This window comes from Diabrotica undecimpunctata, chromosome 1 (assembly GCF_040954645.1).
Source record: "Diabrotica undecimpunctata isolate CICGRU chromosome 1, icDiaUnde3, whole genome shotgun sequence".
Taxonomy (NCBI): Eukaryota; Metazoa; Arthropoda; class Insecta; order Coleoptera; family Chrysomelidae; genus Diabrotica; species Diabrotica undecimpunctata.
The window spans coordinates 162,987,916-163,013,178 of NC_092803.1; the positions used below are offsets into that span (position 1 = coordinate 162,987,916).

Below are 25,263 nucleotides of genomic sequence, written 5' to 3' on the forward strand. Positions count from 1 at the left end.
AAGGTGGCAATTGCTTTCGGAGTAAATAGTGTTATTAGCTCTTGTATCTGAACTGAATATGTATTTCTCCATTCCCTACATGCACAATAGAGAGACATTAGAATCCAAACATTAATGAATTCTATCATCTCGCATTTCTCTTTGCTATCACCTACATCAATATAAAATATATTTAACCTATTAAAGATACAATTAAATGTTTACTATTAATCTACTAGAAATGACTAGAACTCTAAACTACACTAGTATCTTTCCACAACACAATAAATATAAACATACCTTATCTTCTTTTATTTTCCCTGAAAATAATGTAATAATTGTACTATGTACAGATTCGAAGTCAGACACTACTTTTGAATTCGCACAAAAAAAGCATGTTCCTTTTATTAACTCCATTAATACTTAATAAATAAAACAGGGATTTACAAAAAATTAACCGCTAGTAACAAAGCTTCCTTCCATCTTTGACACTTATCGATAGTGATTTTTGGCATTTGAAAGCTAAAGCTAACCTATTTACTGATTTGTCTGGTGTATGTTACTTCTTTCACAAATCAAATTTTCCGGTTTTAAAAATATTCTGATATATTATTTCATACTTACATTTAACACCATGCAATCGAATAATACATCAAATTATTCAAACTAATTACACTGCAAATTATACAGTAGTAAAACACAGTTTCTACTCCAACCAAAATTTTTGAACCTAGTGGCTAGGCTTATCAACAACAATCAAATCAAACTGTAAAGTAAAACCGTCTACACTGTTGGAGATAAAGAACCAGGTTTGGACTCGAGGAAATATTAAAAGTGGGATAATCACTGGTGTAAACGTAATTCAGAATATAATAATTTGTAATGACATAAAATGGAAATATTAAAATAATTAATAAGTAGACAAATGAATCCCAATAATTCTGTGGCCAGCCACGGGACCTATATGATTTATGAATTTTGGAAAATGATTCTATTGTCAGTTTTTCTCCAAATAGTTAGGTTTTTCGGGAAATTTTGCACTTTGCAGATTGTATTGTAGTAGTGGGACCAGTGGGACCGGGACGGGCAATCATAAAACTTTTCTATTCATTCTGTGTAGGTGCAGCTGACGCTGACGGGAGGCGATAACGTCACGTTTTAAAGCGCTCATACCGGCCAAAATTGTCATCACCGTAAGATTTTTATAACTTTATTTATATAAAATATAAAAACTATAATTATTTAAAACTATGGTAGGTAATATTTGTTACATCGCAAACTGCGACAATAATAGTAAAAATTGTTGCACTTTTTATTGATTTTCTCGTGAAAATTATAAAAAGCATCAGTGTGAACGTGAACTGTGGTTTAGAGCATTAAAGCTGAACAATATTTAAATTTAAATTAAAAAAAATTGTTAAATTTATTAATGTTTGTATTTTGAGAACGATTTCCGGATTGGAAATTGAAACGTCAATAAACTTACTGTAACCTTCAATTGTGGCTTATTCCCATTAAAATAGTAATTGCTTTAAAATGCCACAAGAAAATAGCTTCAGAACAATATTTAAATTTTTTAAGAAAAGATGTACCAATAATTCCATAATGTGTCTTAACATTTAAAGAAAAATTCAGTTATTTATATTGATGAGATTAAATTAGAATTGAAATATGAAAAAAATCACTCAACTTATATATTTAAAACAGTAAATTTGTATTTACAATTCGAAAAAAGTGAAGTTAGGATTTGGAACTCGAAAAATATTATTCAAATAATTACTTAAACTCGTTTTTACACAGACACAGAATAAATAACAATCAGAATTCCCACTCTCAGATGCCGCCTTTGAAGTGTGTCAGCACGCGATCGCCATATTTTAAACGGAAACACAGACTCGGATTGAGAAATTTGTGACAAGCTACGACAGAACCATAAATTAAATTTTTAATTTAATAAATTTGAAATAATTTAATCTATTCTTCAACTAAAAGTAAATCAATTAAACCGGGTTAATTTTTCTATGCACACCAGATAAAATTTCACTGAACAGCACTGCTTTCGTTTAAAACATGGCTGATTCCGTCTGCGCGAACGAGATGCGCGTACTTATACTTTGTGGCATATTGACAGTTAACCTCCAGCCACACATAGGTTGACTGTGCTACCGAAGTGAGGGAACGTTGACGGAGAAAAGAGGAGATCAGAGCAGCTGATGGCTGTCAGAACACGATCACACGACGAGGTGACAACGAAAACAACTCTTACAGTTTTCTTACTTGTTTTTAGTATGTAGTTTATTGTTAATAAATCAATAAAACAGTTTAAAGTGTGCCCCGACTACTTTTGCTTCCCGCAAACAGGCCACAACTTCATCTAATTTACTTACCGTTGCACGTCATCCGCGTCATAGCCCGTGAGGTCACATGATACCTACCAACACAAAATATTCACCATTCACCGAAACACCGTTCGTAGACTTACTACGGTTGCCTCTTCCGACGGGGTGGGGATGCTTGAGTTACGTCACTAGAGTACACAAGAATACAAAACCCATTTATTATCACAGTTTGTTGGTGGTAATTATCTTTCAGTTTATTATTTGCTTTATTATTTATCGTTTCTTAAATATCTCAGTTTACTTTATTAGTAATGCGGGCTTAATGTTCATTGGTTAGTCGGAAGAGGCAACCGTAGTAAGTCTACGAACCGTGGGCGGTAGGGCTCTTTTAGAATCACTTTGCCGAGTACACTAGCATTACAGCCACTAGACATATTTTATTATATAGGTACGAGGCATTACGAGAAGAAATAATATTTAAAGAATTCTATTAATGTTAACTTAAAGAAATACACAATAATATGTTTCATTTAATTTGTATAAATGCATTATAAAGCGTTTTTATGAATAACATTTGTTTGGAACACACTGTAACTGTAATCGAATAAAGGTGATATTTTGGCATAAATTGGTAACACTGACAGTCGCGGTGTTGACTAATGTTATATAATAAGTAATGAAAAAATGTTTTTGTTTAAGTATTCCATTTTACATCTTTATACGACGCATGCAAGCGGCTCAAATTGTTTTTAACAAGATTATTTTTTAACTCTTGTTTTGTTTCTATTTATTTACATTAAATATTAATTTGTTTTGTTGTATAGTCCACTTTTGCAATAATTATAATATTTGATTTAAAATGGATTAAGGATTTTTTATACATTGGCAACTCAACTTCGATCTCTGTCAATGATAATGACGTGCAACGATTATCGATAAGTAAATTATAGATAGAAATTAGATGGACTGTATCTAGACAAGCAGAGTGGGCATTCTGATTGTTATTTATTCTGTCCCAAGAGTTCTTGGATGCTAGAGACCTTCAAAGTTTTAAAAACTTTCTTCGAATGAACGAGTCCACTTTCCTTAAGCTCCTGGAAAAAATTAATCCCTTAATTCAGAAAAGAGATACCAATTTTCGCCAGTGCATTACATCAAGGACAAAATTAATTATAACTTTAAGGTATCTGGCAACTGGTGAAACGTTTCGATCTCTAATGTACAATTTTAGAGTATCAGAATCAGCTATATCTCAATTTATTCCCATTGTGTGTAGGGCAATTTATGATAGACGCTAAAGATAGAGATAAGGTTATGTTTTATTCTGTAATCTATTATAAATTGTTATGTCGGCAACATGAATTTTAACGATAAATTGCAAGAAAATAGCATGAAAAATAGAACATGTTCTAATTTTTCGTCTAGCACAGGAATTGCATGGAAATAGCCCGTGGGCATGCGCAGTTCCATGATCTATCTTGCATGGCTCTTGCCTAGCATGAAAATAGCATAATGTAAAACTGTCTTTAAGAAATTTAACTGTTTTTAAGAAACTTTAAATAAAAGTGTCTCATCTGAATTAAAAAAGGAAGAAGTGTAAAATGTCAAAACTTTTATATATTTTATGTTTACGGTTTTGTTGACGTTTGGATTGTCAACATTAAACAACAAATGAACAAATACCATTTTTTTAACCAGACGTTATATTTACATTGTTTTTAAAGTAGAAAATAGGCACTAAAGGAAATAATAAGTTTGTTTAATTTTTTAAACATACAAAACAAATTAGTATATTCTTAAACAAAGCATTGGTGAATCTTATCATGTTTTAATTGATTAATAAATACGAAAAATGCCTAGTTCTTTGCTGTTTGGAATCAACAATGAAGGTAGAGTTCACACCCTTTCAACCACTGGTTCTGTCTGGAGGGAGCTACCTTATGCTGGTCAGGAATTTAAGAAATTGTCATCAGTACCATTTTTCTTGTGGGCCCTTGGAGGAGATCATCAGATTTATGTGTATGTTTATGGTCTTGATGTTCCTATCAGGGTGGTGGAAGAGGCTTACGAAAACGAGGTTAGTTAAATAATAAGTAATGTCTTTAATTTTTTATTACTTATCAGGGTAAACAAAAATTTTTGTGTTGATCTGCACAAAACATAAAACATGTAATATTAATGTGTAATTAGCAAATCTTTAAATATTTTTGCAGATGTGTTCTTTTTCTTAGTTTAGGCGAGACAAATTTCTTTCTGACACTTATTCATCAGACCTTTGTACCATTAGCAGAAGTGTTGCAATCTATACAGCGTTCCACGTTAAGAAAATAACATTAGGCTTATGGAGATCAGTGTTGCCAAAACTCTCAGGCGTGCGGTTTACTAGATTGTCGATATATTTTTCGAATTTCCATTTTTAATTAACATTTAACTGTAAAGTCAGAATAACAACTGAAGAACCACAAAGCCTTATTATCATTATGTAGTCTCAGAGAACGACATAAAATTGCTTACATACGTACACCATATTATTTTAAGTTACAATTAGTAATTAGATATATGCATTCCAAGCGGTCCGTTTATTTGCTTTTAAATCTGTGTATGATTTAACTAAGCAATATTTGCTACTGATTTCTATGATTCATGGTATATGATATTCTTACCGAAAAACAAATAAACTGTCGTTACTATAATTAAAATAAGATAAAATAAAATTATCTTTTGTAAATACTATTTATTTAATTAAAATCATTTTCCCTACTTTTCATCTCTTGTTTCGAATGGGCACTTTTGGTCAATTACGTTAAAAAACATTAATTTAATTCATGTCTGTGAAAACGAAAATACAAATAATTATACAACCCTGAACTGTGCTTGTGTTCATCGTGGCATCGCTGCGCTTCTATCGTCCATAAGAAATATATGGCCCTATCTCCGCAATGTTATTTTCTTAACTTGGAACGCTCTATAGCAATGTATAAGATTTAGAATTTATTTTTGAGTTAACATAAATACATTTTCATCATGTGACTCTAAGCTTTAGAGGTACTATCAGCTTTAATACACTGATGTCTTTTATTAGATTATTGTGAAATAATTATTGCCATACGGTTTAGGTGGTGCAGAGTTCAACTTACTGAGCTTAAGAAGTTCGTAATCTTGAGTTTTAATCATATTATAGGACATAATTAAAAAAAAATAGAAATTCTCATTTTTGTGGGATCAGGCCTCTTCAAAGGTATCAAAGTTGTTCAGAAATAATATAAAACTTTTTGTAAAGACAATAAAGCTGATTTTACATATTTATTAACAATGCATTTACTTAACATGCATATTAGAAAAAAAATGATTATCCCACTAATAACATCAGTAATTGTGATGACCTGTGATATTGAGTGTTGAGAGCTGCTGTGGGAAACATCAAATATTATAAGTATTGCAGCTACTTCTTAGTTTGCAATTTTTATTATGTAAGTACAATGTAAGTACAATTCTTTTTTCCCAATTATGGAGAGACACATGGGGATAAACCACATCGATGCAGTTAATTGAAATGACAAAGCATTTTGTTCTGTAATGCTAAATAGTGAACTAATAACAAAACTTTCTATTGAATATCATAGTCATTGTCCCATTATAAGAGTTAAAAATTTAGTTCTGAAAGTACTATAAATAGTTTAATTAAAATAAATTGGAATCCAAAGCATCATTGATATATCTATTCGAAGGGGTTGGATTTATTCTTACAGATTTATTGTGAGAAATATATAACACAAAAATTCCTACCTCCTACATAAACCAGCCCAAATAAACTTAAAACTTTATACCACATAGTTAAAAAAATCGAACATCAAAGTAAAATACTTCTGTTGTAAATGGTAATAAGTGGAATGGTTTAAATTTAATTTTAATTAAATATACCAACAGAAGTGTTTTACTTAATGCTTGAGTTTTTCAAATAAACTAGTTTTTTAGTCTATTTTTATATATAAAAAAAGGAGAATAATCAATAACATACTCTTGTATACTCTTTAATTGTCATTAAAAACTTTCCATTTGTAAAATTAATCCACAAACAAGCCGAAAATTTAAAAGATAAACATTTAAACTTTTATTTTAAAGTTACAATTAATTTGGTTACAAGCACATGTTCTTGGTTGTATAGTTATCCAGCCTCTTCCAGCAATTCAAAATTTAACCACAGTAGCAGAAAAAAATTGATTACTAAATTACTTTATAGTAGGATGATATAGTAGGTATGTATAGTACTCAGTGAACAGAGTATAGCCATAACCTTATAATTGAACTGGCATACATAAGTATACTAAAAAAAATCAGTTTAAATAGTTTCAATTTCATAAATTAAAGTTAATTATCAACCATAAAATGTGACACTAAAGAAACCAATCAAATAATAGGTCTGTTCCTTTGATTTCTAGTGTAGCACTTTTGAGTGTAGTTCGGTAGGCTACATTGGCTAGTGTCAAACGAAAATCATGGCTCTCTCACTAAACAAAGGAACATTCTAGTGTAGTTAACCTTTGATATAAGTCTTTAGTTTTTCAAATTACTAAAAGCTTTTTAAAGTTTTTAAATTTAAATTACACTAAAAAGAACAAACACATCTGACAGCTAACCAGTCGTTAAACTCAGTTGGATGATACTGTGCAAGACAAGTGTAATGAGTGTATATAGTTACCCTATCAGAAGCAGGTGTAGATTTATCTATTTATCTACACTGGTGTTACACTTTTTTTTGCTACACTTTTCAAAGGAACAGAGTGGTGTAGCACTACATCTTTTATTTATTTATTTATTAACCGATATCCCATTTACATTGGAACAAAATATAATATATAAAATTTTTCAAAGTAAGCATAACATTGGAAAATAATTAGTAAAGTTTAACAAAAACTGATAATTAACTTGAATACAAACTAATATCACACAAATAGCAGTCTCTTTATCACATTTTGAAATTGTTCTAAGGACTGGAAAAATAAGCCCAGATCACTTTGGTACCTATTACATAGTCTCACCATATGAGTAAGAGACTTGAAGTATTTATAATTAAATTGATGAAATGGTAGATGAAAGAACCAAGTATGCCTAGTTCCATGAAGAGTGTTAAGACCTCATCAATTTAAAAGTTCAGGGCAATTTATCAAATTATTAGCAATTTTGTAAAGGAATATTAGGCAAAAATAATCTTTTCGCCAATTCATAGTTTCAAGTGATCAGCTATCATACTATAACTGTATGGGACAGAGAGGTCATGAAAAGCACTACAGTTATGACAGTGTTTACCAAATTTATGCTGAACACGATCAAGCTTGTCTATAGATGTTTGATAGTAAGGTCCCCATACAACTATTGCATATTCTAGTCTGGAGCGAATGAGACTATTAAAAAGAATTGGTAAAACAAAACATGAAAATTGAGAAGTGTTTCTAGTTATAAACCCTAATTGTTTAAATGCACTGTTTACTGTGACCTCTAGATGTTTACGAAATGTTAATTTACAATCAAAATAAATACCTAAATCCTTAACACAGTCCTGCCTAGACAGCTGATTGTTATCAATGCTATAATCGTAATTTAAAATTGTTTGCTTCCTGTGAAAAGTAATAATACAACACTTATCAATGTTCAATTTTAATTCATTTAGTTTGCACCAATCGCTAAATCTGCTGAGATCCTCTTGTAGCTGATTTTGATCATACTGACAAGTAATGACTTTATAAATTTTTTTATCATCAGCACAGTTGAGAAATTTTGAATACTTAATGACTTTCTCAACATCGTTAACAAAGAGGACAAAAAGTAGAGGATCACAATGTGACCCCTGTGGTACTCCAGAGAGGACGTCAACAGATTGAGACAACACACCATTTATCTTAATGCTGTGGGTGTTCTTGCAAAGGAATGACTTATTATAGCACTTCTACACTTTTTTAGAACCAATGCTACGTCAGAAAAAGGAAGACCTAGTGATTAATGATACATTGAGTTACTGATAATTTAACAAGAAGCAATTTTTCTAAAATATACGCTAAAGATTAGTAAATAGTATATTGTTGTCAACCAACACCACATAACTTAATTTTTCGATAAATGGGCTTTTTGTTTCATTTGATGTGAAATCTCATGTGGAATATGTGAATAACTTTAGATTTGAAAAAATTAAAACAGATTTCGCTGTAATCACAATAAAGCAACACCACACCACCAATACAGAATGGTTCTGTAGACTAATTATGATGATTCAAATATTTCTGGAAAGTTGTTCATAACTAGATTAATATCTCAAAAATGAACCGAAGTAAAATTGTTCACAAACTTTTTATAAAAATTTGCTTGGGTAATTAGCAAATAAATCCATCACATAGAAATGAAAATTCAGGAAAAACAGTCTTCAAAATAACGTTTTGGAATTTTGTATCTACAGCAGGTTTTCCAAATTGAGCTGAAAGTTTGATATCAAACGCATAATGAAAGCCTGCAAGAATTTGAAGCTGATATATTAAAAGATTATTGCATTTGGGGTACCCTCAGACACCTAAAGATTTTCTAGAACAAATTGGTTTAATAAATGGATTACAAGATGTTGAACTGCAACAGCTCTTCAATTACAGCATCACCAAACGCTAAATGAAGGCACTTATATCAGCCCAGGAGTATGAAAAGGCAAAAAGTATTTCCAGATCTCGCTCAAAATTAAAAGAAATAATATTTTGAGAAAATGAGGAAGTCACTGCCGTAGATAATCAACAACTTATTTTATCCCAGGTGTTAAGCATATTGCAAAATCGTTAACAAAAATCTCAAACTAAAAACAGAAAATGTTTTAATTCCGGAAGAATAGGACATATACAAAATAATTGCTGAAGCCGATCCCAGGCAAGGCAAAAAAAAACCAAAGAATGGGATCATAAGGTTGCCTAGATGTACAGCCAGAAGTCTGTCACATAGTCCTACTAGAAATACTAGTAGATATATGTCTTCAAGAAATCAATTTCTCACAAGTGACCACAGAAGTGAAAAAGATACTCTGCAATCTGAAGTTGCACATCTGAGGAAGCAACTAGCGGTTAGTAAAAATGAAATAGAAAAGTTAAGAGAACAGGTTCAAAGTCAGTGTCAGCTTAAAGAAAAAGAGAATGTAACCGAAAAAGTAAGTCTCTGGAGAACCACAGTTAAGCAGGAAAAAGATGATCAGATTTCCCTGGAAGACCGTAGCAATATAATGATTCTATAACATACAATATATGCCTAGGATAAACATTAATATACATTTTCCAGGATCAGATCGATTTAGGTACAATATGGCCCAAATACCTAAAGCTACGGTTTGTTAGAACAGTGCACAGCGCACGGCATACACATACAGCAGAATCTGTTGTACTCGACTCACGGCAGTTTTGGGTGAGTCGGTTTGTTAGATTAGTTCGGATACATATATTCTGTCGCGCTCAAAACAAGTTTAGAAATTAGTTTCACGTTTGTTCTCTAAAAGGTTGTACATCTAGAAAAATGAATTCCCGCAAACTTAACGCAATAATTTTATTACTCCAAGAACAGGAGGAAGCAAGAAGAGTTGATAATGTCAAATCTAAATAAAAGAAATAAAAAGGTAAACGAAATTTATTTCGTGTCTTAATAGAGAAGGTGCTTTTAAAATAACAGTCGAAAAAAGATTGCAAAACAAGGTAAAATTTCTAGAATATTTTAGCCTTTCCATTGATTTATTTGGAACTGTCTTACAATTTGTACTAGATCCACTAGTTTTTCATCTTCCTCGGAAGAATATTTAGTAGACACCACTTAATTATTACAATAATAATATTTACATAAAAATACAATTATAATTTCAGTATAGATATGTACGCTGTGAGCTCAGCTGAACGTTTGCGTCTAAATCAAATCGCAATTGATTCCAGCGCACACAGTCCACGTACACTGCTATCGCTCTGCAGCGCGCGCAACTAAACAGAACCTAACAACAAACCGTTATCATAGCGAACCATTCCTTTGATTTGACGAACGTGTGACGAACCATAGCTTTACTCGTTGAAACATGTTACACTTCTTTAGACAGAGTTTAAAATTACCTACCCGTAATCGTTGGTATACTTCCTTCAGATTCTTACAATGCTCATCGAATGATGTTCCAACCACACTTATGTAATCCAAATCAACCAAATATATTTGTCTTCTTAAAACTGCCTCCATTAGCCTTTCAAATGTAGCGAAATGGTACATAAACCAAAAGGCACAATCCTAAATTGTCAAATAGAGTATGGTTTTCTCTCGCAGTATCTAATTATTACGTCGATCGTAGAGAGCCAACGAGATCCGGAAAGAGTATACAAATCGCCTATTCTGGGTAAAGCTAACTATTTTTTTAGTTACCACATCGAGCTGAATAGTTAATACCAAAAGGAGCGGAACTTTCCTTTACCAAGACCACGGGTGAAGTCCACGGATTATCTTCGTCTCGTTTTGCAAAGGAAAGTCTTCTCGGTTGTTGTCTGATTGGTTTAGTATCTTCGGTATTGATTTTATAGGATACTATGTCTTCAACGTCTTCAAATTCTACCAGCATAATATTGAGTTTTTGTGCCTGTTCATTGTTTGTCAGCCGTACTCACAGAACAAATCTACGTCACAGAAACAAGTTGTCAAAAATGTTTCCACTCAACTTGATAAGAGTTTCCATCAAGTTCATGATTATGACAGAGACGACGTCTCCAACACTTATAAGAGTTTTTGCCGTTAAAATCTCTTTATCGTTCCCGTCTTCGACCATCCTTAGACTTCCCTGTCTAGAGTATATATCAAGTTTGGTCATTAGAATTCTTTCACTAAGGCCGGATATTATTACATCAAAAGTAGTTACAAATATATTCTTTTGGTCATGACATCTTTTTCATCGAGAAAGAAGAAATCTTTACCGTCGGCCTTGAGGACCCCATTTTTAATATCTAGTACAGTGTTAAGTTTTTTTCAAAAAATCCACATCTTATATAAACTTGTCCGAGATATCAGCAATTATTATTTTGTGGCGACTGTCGTCTGACCAAGGCATATTAACCTCGCCGTATGTTGTTCTTACTGCGTCATTATCTACTAAAAACGATCAACTACAGAGAGTTCAAGTCCAATTGCTTCAACTCCAATAAATGGTAGGGTTCTGACACCCGTACCATAACCACATTTTTTAATGAGTTTTTTGTGGAGTTCTGTGTACAGTCCTTTTTGTGTTTTTTTCAATCAAAAAGAAAAAATAAATAGAACCAGTTTTTTCTGTAATTTTGTTACCAAATGATCTCTCCTATTATAGTAGTGATACTTAAATACCTGACCATAGCTCTGAAGATGGCTTTGTAAGCCGAAAGCGCTCAGATAGGAATTAAAATTGCTTACATACTTCAAAAATACTTTCCTTTTTCCATTTTTTGATTTGTCAGAAGTGCGTACAAAAACATATCAGTCTTTTCATTTATTAATTGTTCTGTTCGCCTCCTTCTCCTATGGTTTGCATTTGGATGGTCCCGCGACGGTTGACTAGGTTTTCGTGTTCCTCACCAATATCAAAGGATTCATCTAGTATTCATCTAATCTATGTCACGGACAATTTCTAGTACTTTGATTTATAAAGTTGCATTAATTACTCTGGAAGTCTAAAACTTCATATCTTCTTTTAGCGATGGTTGCCAATAGAAGGATTCTCTTCACGCCTACTTCCAACGGACCGGTACCACTTCTCGAATATAGACGGCTCCGATGACCGTTCGATAGATAAAATTAGACTTCCTTCCATGGCATGGCAGTGGGAGGGCGATTGGCAGAAAGAATTGACTCTGAACGGTCAGCCGTTAGATCACGATGGCTGGACTTATGCCGTGGATTTTCCAGCAACCTACTATCCAAAGAAACAGTGGAAGACCTGCGTGCGGAGAAGACTTTGGACTAGATCTAGGAGATATAGTGCGATGAATTCTTGGTGTGCGATTGCACCTTTACATAAGGATGCCACCACCGTAAGTATTCCTATTTAAATATATATCATCATCATGATTATCTTTGCCTTTATCACAAAAACGTTATAACAAAAAAAAAATTTGTTATAATAACAGCTCACTATTTTAAAATAATCTTTTTTGGAAACGATTTCCGGAGTGGAAGTCGAAACGTCAAATAACAATTATAAAATGTAATTTTTATTATACTCGTTTTCATCGTTCTTGGCGTGTGCCTGAAATAAGTTACTACGGAATTTTTAATATTCGTCTCTCTCTGATACATAGATGCGTAATTCAATTGTGCGAGTCACGTTCGTCATGGTAAAGTGCGATGAGAAGGGAATGAAGAGACCACTCACGTCTCCCAGTATTGTAGCAATAACACCGATGCGTTTGGCCGATACGATGTCGGTGATAAGTTCGGCCTCTTTACGAATACAGATAGCTGGCAGTGACGTGTTTTTTTTTTAACATGTTACCCTGATCTGTGCAAGTTTGAAGTAGCTGATGAAATAGTTTTTATAAGTAAACCGTTTTTAATTAATTAATAGTTTGAGCTCTTACTGTGTGGAATTCCATTACATAATAAAATAATACTCTCGACACCTTAAAAATTCCAGTTTATTATAAATTAACTCTCTCTCTTCCGATACCCATTGCAATAATGACTTATGGCATTGTTCTTGAATGAGCTGGCTAGTAGGTTTATAATTGTAGCAATTACCATTGATATTTTATGTTGTTTTAGTCGATTTTAGTCGGTCATTGTTGGAATTTGTTCCGAACAGTTTTACTTATTATTTTTTGTTGTGAATAACTAATTGTTCTATTTAATAAAAAAAATGCCGGGAAAAACGATAACAGGAGAAATGCGACAATGTGTAGTTCATTTATTGGAGTATTTTAAAAAAGAAAAAGAAAACAACGGACCTTTGCTTTCGTTATCATCGGTACATGAACGAGTAGCGGACGCTTTGAAAATCAGTCTTCGCACAGTGACAGGAATAAAGAGTGAATACAAGACAGGGGCAGCTCTTACTACACCAGGAGAGTCACGTAATGTACAAAAAAAAAGATGCCAGCGATACTATAAAAGGAGAGATTAGAAATGTACTGTATGGCATGAAAGCAAAAGGAGAGCACGTTACAATTAAAGTTCTAAATACACAATTAAGAAACAAGCATCTCTATGACGGTTCTGGTACAAGTTTGTGGCGTCTTATGAAAAATTGTGGGTTTTCATACAAACTAGAAAATAGTAGACGAGTGCTATATGAGAAACCATGTATTGTCTCCAAACGACTGTATTTTTTGAGGCATTAAATCAGAAATTTTTTAAGTCCAAGCCCACTTCAGTTCGTTTTTTTAGATGAAACATGGATATTCCTAAAAGGGGCATATAAACGTACTTGGCAAGATGACTGTGTGAAAAGCATCCGAAAAGGACACGAAAATACAGGTAAACGCTTTGTTGTTTTACATGCCGGAAGTAGGCAAGGAAGATGCTGGATTACTGTTTTCTACGAAATCGAAGAGTGCAGACTATCATGATTCTATGGATAAAGAGTCTTTTAAAAAGTGGGTCTCCGAAAAGCTGATACCAATGTTGGAGGAACCATCTCTAATTATTATGGATAATGCCTCATACCATAGCTCTTTAATAGAAAAGTTACCGAATGCCAGTTGGAAAAAATCGGACTTACAAGAATGGTTACGAGCGAAAAAAATAATTTTTGAGGACGATTCGGGCAAGACAGAGCTATGTCGCCAGAATAAACCACAAAATACCAGGTACGTTATAGACGAGCTACTCCAAGAACATGGACATCAGGTTTTGAGATTGCCTCCATATCACTGTCAATATAATCCGATTGAGTTGGTCTGGGGCATTTCTAAACAATACTATGATCGTCATATTGGAGAACATGGACGTGGAGATGAAACAGTGAAAAAAGTTTGGGGCGATGCATTAGCTGAGGCAACACCTGCAGTGTGGGCGAGTTGTGTTAACCATACTGAAAAATTAATTCAGGACGACTGGACAAAAATGGTCACATATGATGAAAATGAAAGTAGGATTATCATCGATTTGGCGGAAGATTCCAATGATGAAGACAGTTCCAGTGAAGACGCTGACTGATTAGCTAATTAATCAAGGTCAGTACGTTGTAACAGTTCAGAATTCGCTACAGTGCTTAAAACTTAAAAAATATGTATCATTTTTTAATTAAAGTGGGTTAAATAATTAACACTTTTTTGGGTATATTTCAAAATCCTTTTAAAATGTACTTTTCGTTATATCCTGTCCTATTGTACTGCAAGCTAGAAAAATACTTCTTTGCAATTTATACGTATATTCCGTTATTAGAAATTTAATGAAAAATAATTTATAATTTTCTTTTATAACTATTATTTCGTTTGACATGCTACATTTTGCTCCGCCACTGGAGGAGGTAAACGAATCGAGCTTAGACAAGGAAAGACAGATGAAACAACTTATTGCAAGTGTATTTACACGCACACGCCAAGAACGATGAAAACGATTATATAATCAATTGGATCGTGTTTTGCAAGAAATAGTCAACACACACAAGCCTGATTTTGAGATAAATAGCTTAATAATAATAAGTTTATAATCGGTTGCAAATAACATGTTTTATACACATATATATATGTACACCTGTGATATACCATTATATCAGTAAAATTTAGAATTACTTTTTCAACACAATTTAAAAAAAATATATATCATAGTTTCCGTCAAGATATAAGAAATTTTGCCTGACACTGGTGGGATCACCCTACCGATTTAGTATTATAACAACAAACAACAGACCCTCCAGGAGCGGATTCGCTAAAATTAACAAAACAGTTCAAGTACATATAATATTTTAATAGGGTTGGAATAATAAATATAAAATTAAATATCGTATCATATATTTAATACGTATTTATATCTATGTAGTTATAGGTATGTTATTATGTACAATGAAATAAAAGAAATGAACAAATTAAAGAAATTAAGGAAAATAATGTTAATAACAGTAAAAGATTAAAATAGTGGTAGCAAAAATCAGAATTAAAAAAGATAACATAATAAAATTAGAAACAATAACATAAAAAAACAAAATTTGAAGTTTAGATGGAAAAAAATAATTACAAATTACAACTCTATGTCACTATCGCTGTCATCTTTAGTAGAATCGTCATCATCTAATGTTATAATTATTGGTTTAATATGTGAGGTTAATGTTCTGTAATGATCTTCCGTTTTTATAACATGTGAAACACAATTTTGCCATAGTGTTGGGGAAATCTGTTTTATTTCTTCTACAACATGTGATACCGATTGGCTACTAAATTTGGGAGAGCAGTTTTTTCGCCGTAAACTTCCCTTAAGTTGGCTCCAGATTAATTCAATAGGGTTGAAAACACAATAATAAGGAGGTAATCGCAATATAATATGACCATCACGTCTATAACAAACTGTTTCTCAAATACTTTTGTGTGAAGAACTTCCAACATTTCTTTTTTTGTATATGTTTCTTCAAAGTACAAATCGTTTTCATACAAAAAAATCCGATATTTGTTTTTTCATCGAGCCTACACTGGTGATTTTTCTAATTTGTTCGCTGTGATACGTCGCGTTATCCATTACAATGACACTTTTTGGAGGCAAATTTGGCAACACTTTCTTTTCAAACCATTCCTTAAACAAGTTACTCGTCATATTTTCATGGCAATCCAGCTTTGAATCTTTAATGTTTTTTGCTGATAGTAAAAAACTTTCTCCTCCAAGCCAGCCATTTTTGGATCCAATGTTCAGAATAATTATTCGCTGACCTCTATTAATTGGGTGCACACTTAATAGAGTCGTCTGTCCAACATTTTTGAGCAGTATCGTGGGTATCGAAATCGAACCGTGTTTCATCCAGATAAAATTTAGGTCTTCCTTCATATCTAAATTTAGATATAGCATCCAAGTATTCGTTTCTCCAGTTAATAAGTCGAGGGGAATCGATTATTGATGATCGCTTATTAATTTTCTTGTATCGAAAACCAATGTGATTCAAAAACCTTGATAAAGTTGAAGGCGAATACGTAATAGAATAGTCTTTAACAAGTTGATCGTAGATCATACTAAGCGTTGGAACTAGGTTCTTTGAATAGAAATTATAAACTGCTCTTCTAATTACCTCAGCGTCTATTTCATTTACTGCTTTATATGTAGAAAAGTCACTCCGCTTTTTACGAGGTTGAATTCTATCTGTAACAATTTTCCACGCTGTTGTATATGACATCCTTGTCAATCGAGATGTTGCTTTGATGAGAAATTTACTGTCTTCTGGATTTGGATTATCTTATTTTACTGTTTGATAAATATTCCTAATAATTTCTTTGGCATCATCGGATAAATGTAAACGTGTTTTACACTTAGCACTAGCTTTACCGATTTCTGACATTTTACTTGAATAGTGGTGACCTAACCACCGATCTAAATGCAAGAAAATAACTGCCTGAATGTGCAAATGTCAAACTTAAGTATGTATGCCCCCTTTCATAATGTTTCATAAATTATGTTTTCTAGATAAATAAATGATACCTAATTATACCTAAATACCTATTTACACGAGAATTATAATGTGTAAAGCTATAGAATAATAATAAGAGGTATACTTAATCTTTAACTAATATACTTCCTAATGATTTTTTAATTTTTTTTTATTTAAAGATAGAAAGCTTCATTATCGAAAGTCCATTTTATTTGAAGTGAAAACGACATAAAACAGATAATATTCATAAAATTAAAGTAATGAGACCGTTGAATATGAAAATTTTTTGTGATCGTTAATAATAATTGATTCCAAGCAACAATTTCAGATGAGTAACTCAGATGAGTAAGCAAAGATGACTAATTCGTGTATAGCAAAATTTTTTTAATACGAAGCATTGTGTAGAAATTTTAATTTTAACAATATATTTGCACTGATATGTAACGAGTCAGTTCTGTAAATAATATAAAGTCCGGTCCTAGTAAGCTGTTCCAAAACTATTGCTACCCGTCGCAAAGACAATTAAGGGATTAGTAACATCAATAGGTATTGTTCATTATTATAATACTGCGGTCGACTGGGTCATCCCACCAGCCTCAGGGCAAATATCTTATATCTTGAACCAAACTATACTTCTGTGTAAAAAAGTAAAATGTTGGATAAATCCCTTTTTGCTTTTTAGGTTATACAAGAAAGTAAGTTTTTTTTAAACACAATAACCCACATACTAATTATAAAACATGTTTTATCAATACAAAATATAGGAAAAAATCTTTGATAACAGATAATTAAAGATTTACATATTATTTAAAAGTGTTTCAAATAATTTTAACCCTCTTCATCAAAGTCCACATTTTCTACTCAAAAACCATCAACATCATTAATAAAGTCCAGCTATTCTTAAGAAATTATAAAATGGTTTTAGATCTTGTAGTACTAGCTTTAATAGTTGTTTGAAGTCTTTAATTTTTTCTTTGGATAGTGGTTTACCTGCTGGCCATAACTGCTGATCCAACTCAATATTTTTGAACGATTTCTGCAGTCGATCTTTTTTTCTACATCTACTTGTACGTTTTCTTCTGTCTGTGATGCATTCCAATTACCATTACCTCGTACGAGGCAATGTTGTCGATTTTAGCGCTTTATCTAGTGTGGAATATCTAATCCAAAACTTAACGGACTGTATGATATTTTATGTACCTCTCCCAGCTTCATGTTCATTTTAAAGTACAGTAAATAAAATGTTGACTGTCCTTTTTATTATTTGGATGGTTTTTCCACTTAGGTAATACTCCTCCATAGATCCCTACCGGAATAGACATGTCACACGAAAACAGTTTCAGAACCTTTTTAAGCAGTTCATTAACTTCAAATTACGTTAAAGCAGATATAGCATATGCTATTGTTCTAAAAAGTAAACAGGTTTAGTAACAGGTTTTTGTGTCTTGATTAATCGTAATTTCGTCTTGTGGCTTACATTACATGAAAATACATCTCCTCTGTATGCACCTCCTGTCATAAAATCAATGTAAACCATTTTCAACGTGCTGAGCAATCTCAGTCCAGGCATTGATTGCAATCTCTGTCCACCAGGTGGAACAGTTAACATCTTCATAGCTATTCTTCATCAGTCTGTTAGACATACTACATCCATCTAAGTAACTCATGGCTTCTGCTACAATATTAGGATGCTGAGTTTTGTATAAACAAGAGTGTCCCTCATTTGCTATAACTAGCCTTATATAAAATTCTGCTGGATAGCATTATATCATTTTATTTGCCTGATTTTTTCCATGACTCATGTTTTAAATCATTTAAGAATTCATATCAGTAAATCTTTATAATATTAAAAATTGATTTTTATTTAGGAACCTTTTATTGACATTTCTATTGGAGGTCAAAATGTATCTGGAGCAGAAGCAGGAACAATGCTTGTGTGGGCAGTAACTTCTCATAATAGGGTAAGTTAAAAAATGTTTTAAAACCTTAGAAATAATACTAATCTCCAAATATGGTTTCCAGGTAATGTTTAGATCTGGCGTAACCACAAGATCTCCAGAAGGAGCTCGTTGGATTCACATTCAAACACCTACGGGCAGTGAAGTATGCCAAATAAGTGTCGGACCTACTGGGTTAGTTTGGACATCCACCATAAATGGTACAGCGTTAGTAAGAATCGGAGTAGGTCGCGATAACTTACAAGGCGATTCCTGGGTTTCAGTCAATAGTCCTGGAGAGAGTTTAAGAATAACTCAAATATCTGTTGGAACATGTGCTGTTTGGGCAGTGACTCAAGATAAGCAGATATGGTTTAGGTGAGAATGAATATTTGAATATTTTTATGTACATTGTTGAAAATCCAACATAAATCTACAGTAACATCTTTATATTCCGAAATTTGTTCATCCGACACATTCAGTATTGCGATAATAACATGGCGTCTACTGGCGAACATTTTGATCAAACGCAACAGTGAGGAAGTACATACAAGATTCTTTTATTTGTGTCTATGTATTTATCCTAATAATCAGATATATGATTGTTTTCTTTCCCTGTTATAATTTGTCGATTAACGTTAAACAACGCCAGTTTTGTCGCGGGATCTGACAATATGTATTAGTTTTTGCTGTCTTTCCGTATTTTTTTGTTGTTTGTTTTTATTTAGTGATGGCATCGACATCAAACAAACGAAACCAAAGAATACTTGCGAGAAATTATAAATGTGCCATAATTTCGCGCCACGAGCGTTCTACCCGCTCTGTATGAGATATATGCACGCGCCTCTTCCTTATCGGGAATTTTAAACATTTAACAAGGAATTTTAAATAATCTCTTAAAAATAAATGTTTGTGCAAATTATTTATTAACCTGCTTACTACACAAACACATAACTCACATAATCAAACCTCAACAAAACAATACATCCAAGACTCTGACCCATTAATAGATATAAATTGATCCTTTACGTTTGATAAGGACGATTGTATTTAGATTTGTCGAGTCAGTCAGGTCTTGGATCTAAACCAATAATTTTGTGTATACCTAGTCTTGCCATAAATATTGATAAAAGGTATTTAACAAAAAAAAATTGAACTACGAAGTTGATTTGAAAAATTGTTGCACAATTTATTACTCATATAATCTACAAACTACAAAAAAATATTCAAAATGGCCGCTATTTGACTGAATACAGCGCCGAAGTGTGTTAAGCCATTCATCGATCGCTGTAAGGACGACATCCATAGGCACGTTGTCCACAACTCCTACCAGAGCCTGTTTCAATTACTCTAGATTATCGTGACGTCTTATACAGACCATCTCCTCTAAAAATAACCATAATTATTAGTCAAATAAGATCTGGGATGGCTGACGGCCAATGTTCACTACTAATAAATTCGGGTATATGATTTTCAAGCCACTGCTGAGTTGTTTTCGCCTTATGCGTAAGTACAGAGTCTTGTTGGGATATCCATGCTCTATTTTGGAGTATGTGTGGTTTAAAAGTTACACTATGTTTTAGTGCCGTTTTCACAAAAATGTAAAGAAGTGACGCCGTCATAGGACACTCCCCACCAAAGCATCACTGAGGCAGGAAAATGTCCTCGTTTGATCCTTGGCACCAGTTTGCTGACTTTCTTGGATGACCTTGCGTAATCTATATCGTTTTACTTATTGAAAGTTTTCTCCAGACCAAAATCTTTTTATCTGTAAAGAGGATTTCTTTGTAACGCGCATTACCGTAGACAATAAGCGTCTTTATTTTTTCCTATTTTGTTTTAATGCAACGGTAAGACGTTGTCTTGTTTATAGATTGAAAACCTTAAGTCCCGAGTCTTGTTTGATAATGTAACTAATGGTTTTCGGAGCAATATCCATTTCCCGAGCAAATTTTGTTTTATTTTCGGGCAAGATTTTTGTTAATTTTTGACTTAACAGCGTTAATAACCTGTGGCAAATGGGCCACGCAAGGCCGGCCGGATCTTTTACGGTCAATCACTCCTTCTTTATTCAAAAACAATTTAACCGTACAATATACAAAAACACGCGTAATATTTAACGGTTCTAGTAATTAAAAAATACGAGCTCTTGCTATTCCGCACATATGAAGAGCAATAACATCCGGTTCTCTTTGTCAACTCTATCGTAACGGCTCAAACTAGATTGGAATATTTTGGCGTATTTATAGTGTACATGTCAACAGTCAATAGTGTCAACTTAACTTTTAAATGCGTTCATTTTGTCAGCCGTACAAGCCGAATTTACACTTCTATCAATTTTTATGTTAATCGATAAAAGGAAAAATTTAAAGAGATTTAGATAATAAATATAATGGTGATGGTATAATACAATAAATCATTCCATAATGATTAAAAAATAAAACTGTTGATTTTACAGGAAAGGTGTTAAAGGGGAAGGAGCCAGATTGAGTGAGGAATTGTCTACGGGGAGTGGTTGGATCGAGATGGTGGGACGAATCAATCAGGTTTCTGTGGCAGCTAATGATCAAGTGTTTGCGGTAGGTGCTGATGATCGTCTTGTATATCATAGAACTGGTGTCTGCCCGGAAGATTTAACAGGAAAAAGATGGCATGCATTACGCGCTCCTCTTCAAGTCAGCAGGGCCAGTAGTAATGCGAGTCTAAATAAGGATAAGTTCCATAGGAGCTATACTGCTTTAGTAAGTTTCATTTATCTATTTATTAGTTCGTTTTTTTTATTCTTTAAATTATCTTAAAGGTTAGGTGCTCAGTACTGGTAAAATATAGGCGGGGTCGTTCCTAGAGGTTAGTATTACAAGAAAGAATACATATAAAACAATAAAAAAGAGAAAGTGAAGAGAACAGCTCTTCAAAAAAGGGACGCCACGGTTTTTAAATGTTTGAAACAAAAAAACAGAACTGGGATATTCACAAAACGAAGATAAAATTTAAATATCATTAAATAAAACTTGGTAAAATTCACTAAATTAAAACTATATTCAAAAATATACACATATCATACATGGGCGACTAGGAACTCCCCCACGCTACCTAGATTTTAATGGATTCAGTTTTATAGTAGGATTAAAAGCGACTACGAACTGCCCCACGCTACCTAGGTACTTAGATAATATTTTTGTGAACAAATATAGTTTTTATTTTACTTTATTGTATTCAAAGAGGAACCCAATTCCCAAAGCATGAGCGAAAATTTTAAATGATTACATATTGTTATTAATGTATCAAAAGTACTTTTGTGCGATTGCTGTGATTTATTTGTTAACAAACAAAATACTAGAGGAACATAAAAACCATTTTTGTAGCCATGTATAGTAAACATCTGACAAAAATATTTAGAACAGTATTGAAAAGTTCCATCTACATACAAAGAATCTACATTACACAAAAAGTAAAGATTTGTGAAACAACTAAAAAATTCGTCAAACCAATATGGTATTTTTCCTTGATTCTGGATTTGGAATACAATGGCTTCTGTGGCTGCCTTCTGGAGACACCTTTATGTGAGTGTAATGTTCTTCATTATTATTAAATTGTTTATTTTCCAACTTTTGATTTAATCTATTTCTGTACAATTCTCTCACGTTTTCTTGTTCTAAGCTGATTAAGTTATACCTCTTCTGTATTACTTTCTCCCTTTCATTTCCTTCTTTTTCTTCTTTAGGTTTATTTACTGCAAATGTGATCTTAGCTTTTAATAAAGGATGATCGCTTCCACAGGTAGCTCCTCTCAATACTCTTACATCTTGTACAATCATATTTGTCTTTTGTCGTATGATTGTGTAGTCTATGATTTATTTTAACCCTCTCGTATTTTGCGTCCATGTATATTTGTGTATGTCTCTGTGTTGAAAAAATCCATTTGCAATTTTAATTTCATTTTGTTCGCATAATGATATTAGTCTGGTATCATTATCATTTACGTGGTCCTCTCCGAATTGACCTATAACTGCGTTGTGTGTTTGTTTTCCAGTTCTGCTGTTTAAGTCTCCCAAGATGATTTCTCTAGATGTGAAGACTATTGCAACCTCTAAATTCAATTTCTCAAAAAAATCGTTTTGTATGTTTACTGGTGCGTCATCATTTACTGCATATACACCCAAGATTGTGCATTTGTGTCCTCTAAACGTAAGGTTCATTTTTATCAGTCTCGTAGTAGCCTCCCAAGTAGTTATGTATTTCCTTAGCTTCTTACGTATTAATATGGCAACACCTTGTTGAGCTCTTTTCTCCTTTGGTACTCCGCTGCGGAAGTGATCATATTCTCCGATATTTTCTGATCCTTGGCCCTTTCGTTTTGTTTCGGTGATTACTGTGATGTCCAATTTCAGCTTACTCATTTCATACATTATTTCATTTATTTTAGGTCTAAAACCTTGCACGTTCCAAGTTCCAAAATTCATACTTCTTTTTCGTAGCGTACTTCGTCGTTTGTTGATCGATTCATTCCGAGGCGTTTTGCTGGGTCAGCTGGGCAAACATTTTATTTTTGAAGTTATACTTCTATACGCGAGTTCGACGTTAGAAATTTGTACGGGAGTGAATCGACAAAACCATTACATATGTAAGATATAGGTAAGAGAGAGAGAGAGACAGAAGATATATTTTCTGTCTCTTTCTCTCTCGAGAATGTAGCTATGACCAAGAACTGTCAATTTTGAAATACATTACTATTATGTCTAATTGGCAAATTTTTTGCGTGTTTTGTTTATACGCTGTTATATGTGAGTTCGAATCCCAATACGAATTTCCTTCTTTATTTTTGAAATATTTAAAAACCCCATGTAAATCTTATTAATATATATGTAATATATATTTGCGAAAAATGCGAAATTTTAAAATAAAATGAAAATTTACAACATAATCGGAGTTGTTGGTTTTTTATTTTTATTTTCCACAAACATTTTTTGAAAATTACTTCTATACGCGCGTTCGACGTTGGAAATTTGTACGGGAGTGAATCGGCAAAATCATTACATATGTAAGGTATAGGTAAGAGAGAGACAGAAGATATATTTTCTCTCTCGAGAATAAAAATGTTCCTTTTGTAAATATATTTAATATTTATTAATATTTTTATTATTTTTTTATTAATATTATTATCATGGTAAATTAAACATATGCGTAAGTAAGTTATGTATATTGTCATTTTTAAATACTTATGAATATTTCACTTAATTTGTATTGTATTATTATATTGAATTATGTTACAGTGTATTGTATTGTATTTTTATATTAATAACAAAATAAACAATGAATTTTACTGCAGAGTATGTGTAAAAATTTTTTTTTTTTGCATTCAACTCCTTTCATACATATATGAAAATAAAGATATACATTTTCATCAAAATATTGATTCAATCCTTCATTTACTATACTCCTATTACAGGTCAAATGTTGTTTATATACAGCAAACGATACACCACATACCTATATACCTAATTCTGTTTCTCTTTCTGCTCTCTCTTACCTATAGCATTACATATGTAATGATTGTGCAGATTGACTCCCATATAAATTTGTAACGGCGAACGCGTGTATAGAAGTATAACTTCTACCGGCAGTCCCACTTTACTGCCACACCCGTTTTTTTTTTCTGAATAACGAGGAGTTAGCCCGATGCCTCAACCTCCGACTTGGTGGGCCAGGGTTTAATTTTGGAGTTTTCCTTCTCCTAGACAATTTGCTTTCACTGCAGCTTAAGATCATCATCTACCCTTCGTCTGTAATCCTAGACAAGGAGCCCTTACAGGGTGCTATCAACCGGGCCAGTGGAACCCTGGTATTTTTTAAAGGTGTTACTCCTCTATCCCTCCTCTTTCATCCGGGCTTGGGACCGGCTGCATCGGTTATAGGTAACCTGTTATCAATGTCTTCTTCTAATGTTAAAATTATGTAAAAATGTATGTTTGATTATCTACATTATGAACTTAGTGATCTTGCAGTGGGATCTCGTACTATAATCGCTGTTTTGTACAGAGGATTTACATAAAACACAGAATATTTTACGTACATATTCGGTAAAACTTGTAAAGATTATAAAAGGATATTATTTCAGTAAGCAATATTTTTATTAGGAAGTATTATCGGCCTAAAATAATTTCTTGGGAACTTTTACAGAATTTAAAATTATGTACGGAGTGTTTTAAATTTTAATAAAATAACGAAATTTGTATGTAGTTAATGTGTTTATGTAGTTAATTATAAACAATGTTTCTGTGAACTGCTATTAACTCGTTGGTGATGGTATATTCTTATTGTTTACTTAATTTTTTAATTTTGGTAACCAGATCTTCCTGCATTCTATTAATGTATTTGCTATACATTTTTCTGTATTTTGTAGAATGAAAAGTAGATTGACAAATTCAAC

At 32.6% G+C, this 25,263-nt stretch overlaps 2 protein-coding genes across 3 annotated transcripts in view; one reads left to right on the top strand and one right to left on the bottom strand.

Annotated features, from left to right (window-relative positions):
* Positions 1 to 958, bottom strand: part of LOC140432468 (uncharacterized) — a 39,329-nt gene extending 38,371 nt beyond the window's left edge. The window contains exon 1 of one of the 2 annotated variants that reach the window (XM_072520379.1): positions 604 to 958. In XM_072520379.1, the coding sequence (XP_072376480.1) occupies positions 604 to 615 (12 nt within the window). In that variant the 5' untranslated portion in view covers positions 616 to 958. Of the gene's footprint in view, positions 1 to 279; positions 487 to 603 lie in introns of those variants that run through there. The other variant, XM_072520378.1, reaches the window with a different exon arrangement.
* A 2,712-nt stretch (positions 959 to 3,670) lies between these two features.
* The window catches only part of Pex23 (tectonin beta-propeller repeat-containing peroxin 23), a 47,954-nt gene continuing 26,361 nt past the window's right edge, over positions 3,671 to 25,263 (top strand). The window contains exons 1-5 of the mRNA XM_072520380.1: positions 3,671 to 4,395; positions 12,026 to 12,361; positions 18,765 to 18,857; positions 18,919 to 19,211; positions 21,292 to 21,574. Coding sequence (XP_072376481.1) covers positions 4,171 to 4,395; positions 12,026 to 12,361; positions 18,765 to 18,857; positions 18,919 to 19,211; positions 21,292 to 21,574 — 1,230 coding nt within the window. The 5' untranslated portion in view covers positions 3,671 to 4,170. The remainder of the gene's footprint in view (positions 4,396 to 12,025; positions 12,362 to 18,764; positions 18,858 to 18,918; positions 19,212 to 21,291; positions 21,575 to 25,263) is intronic.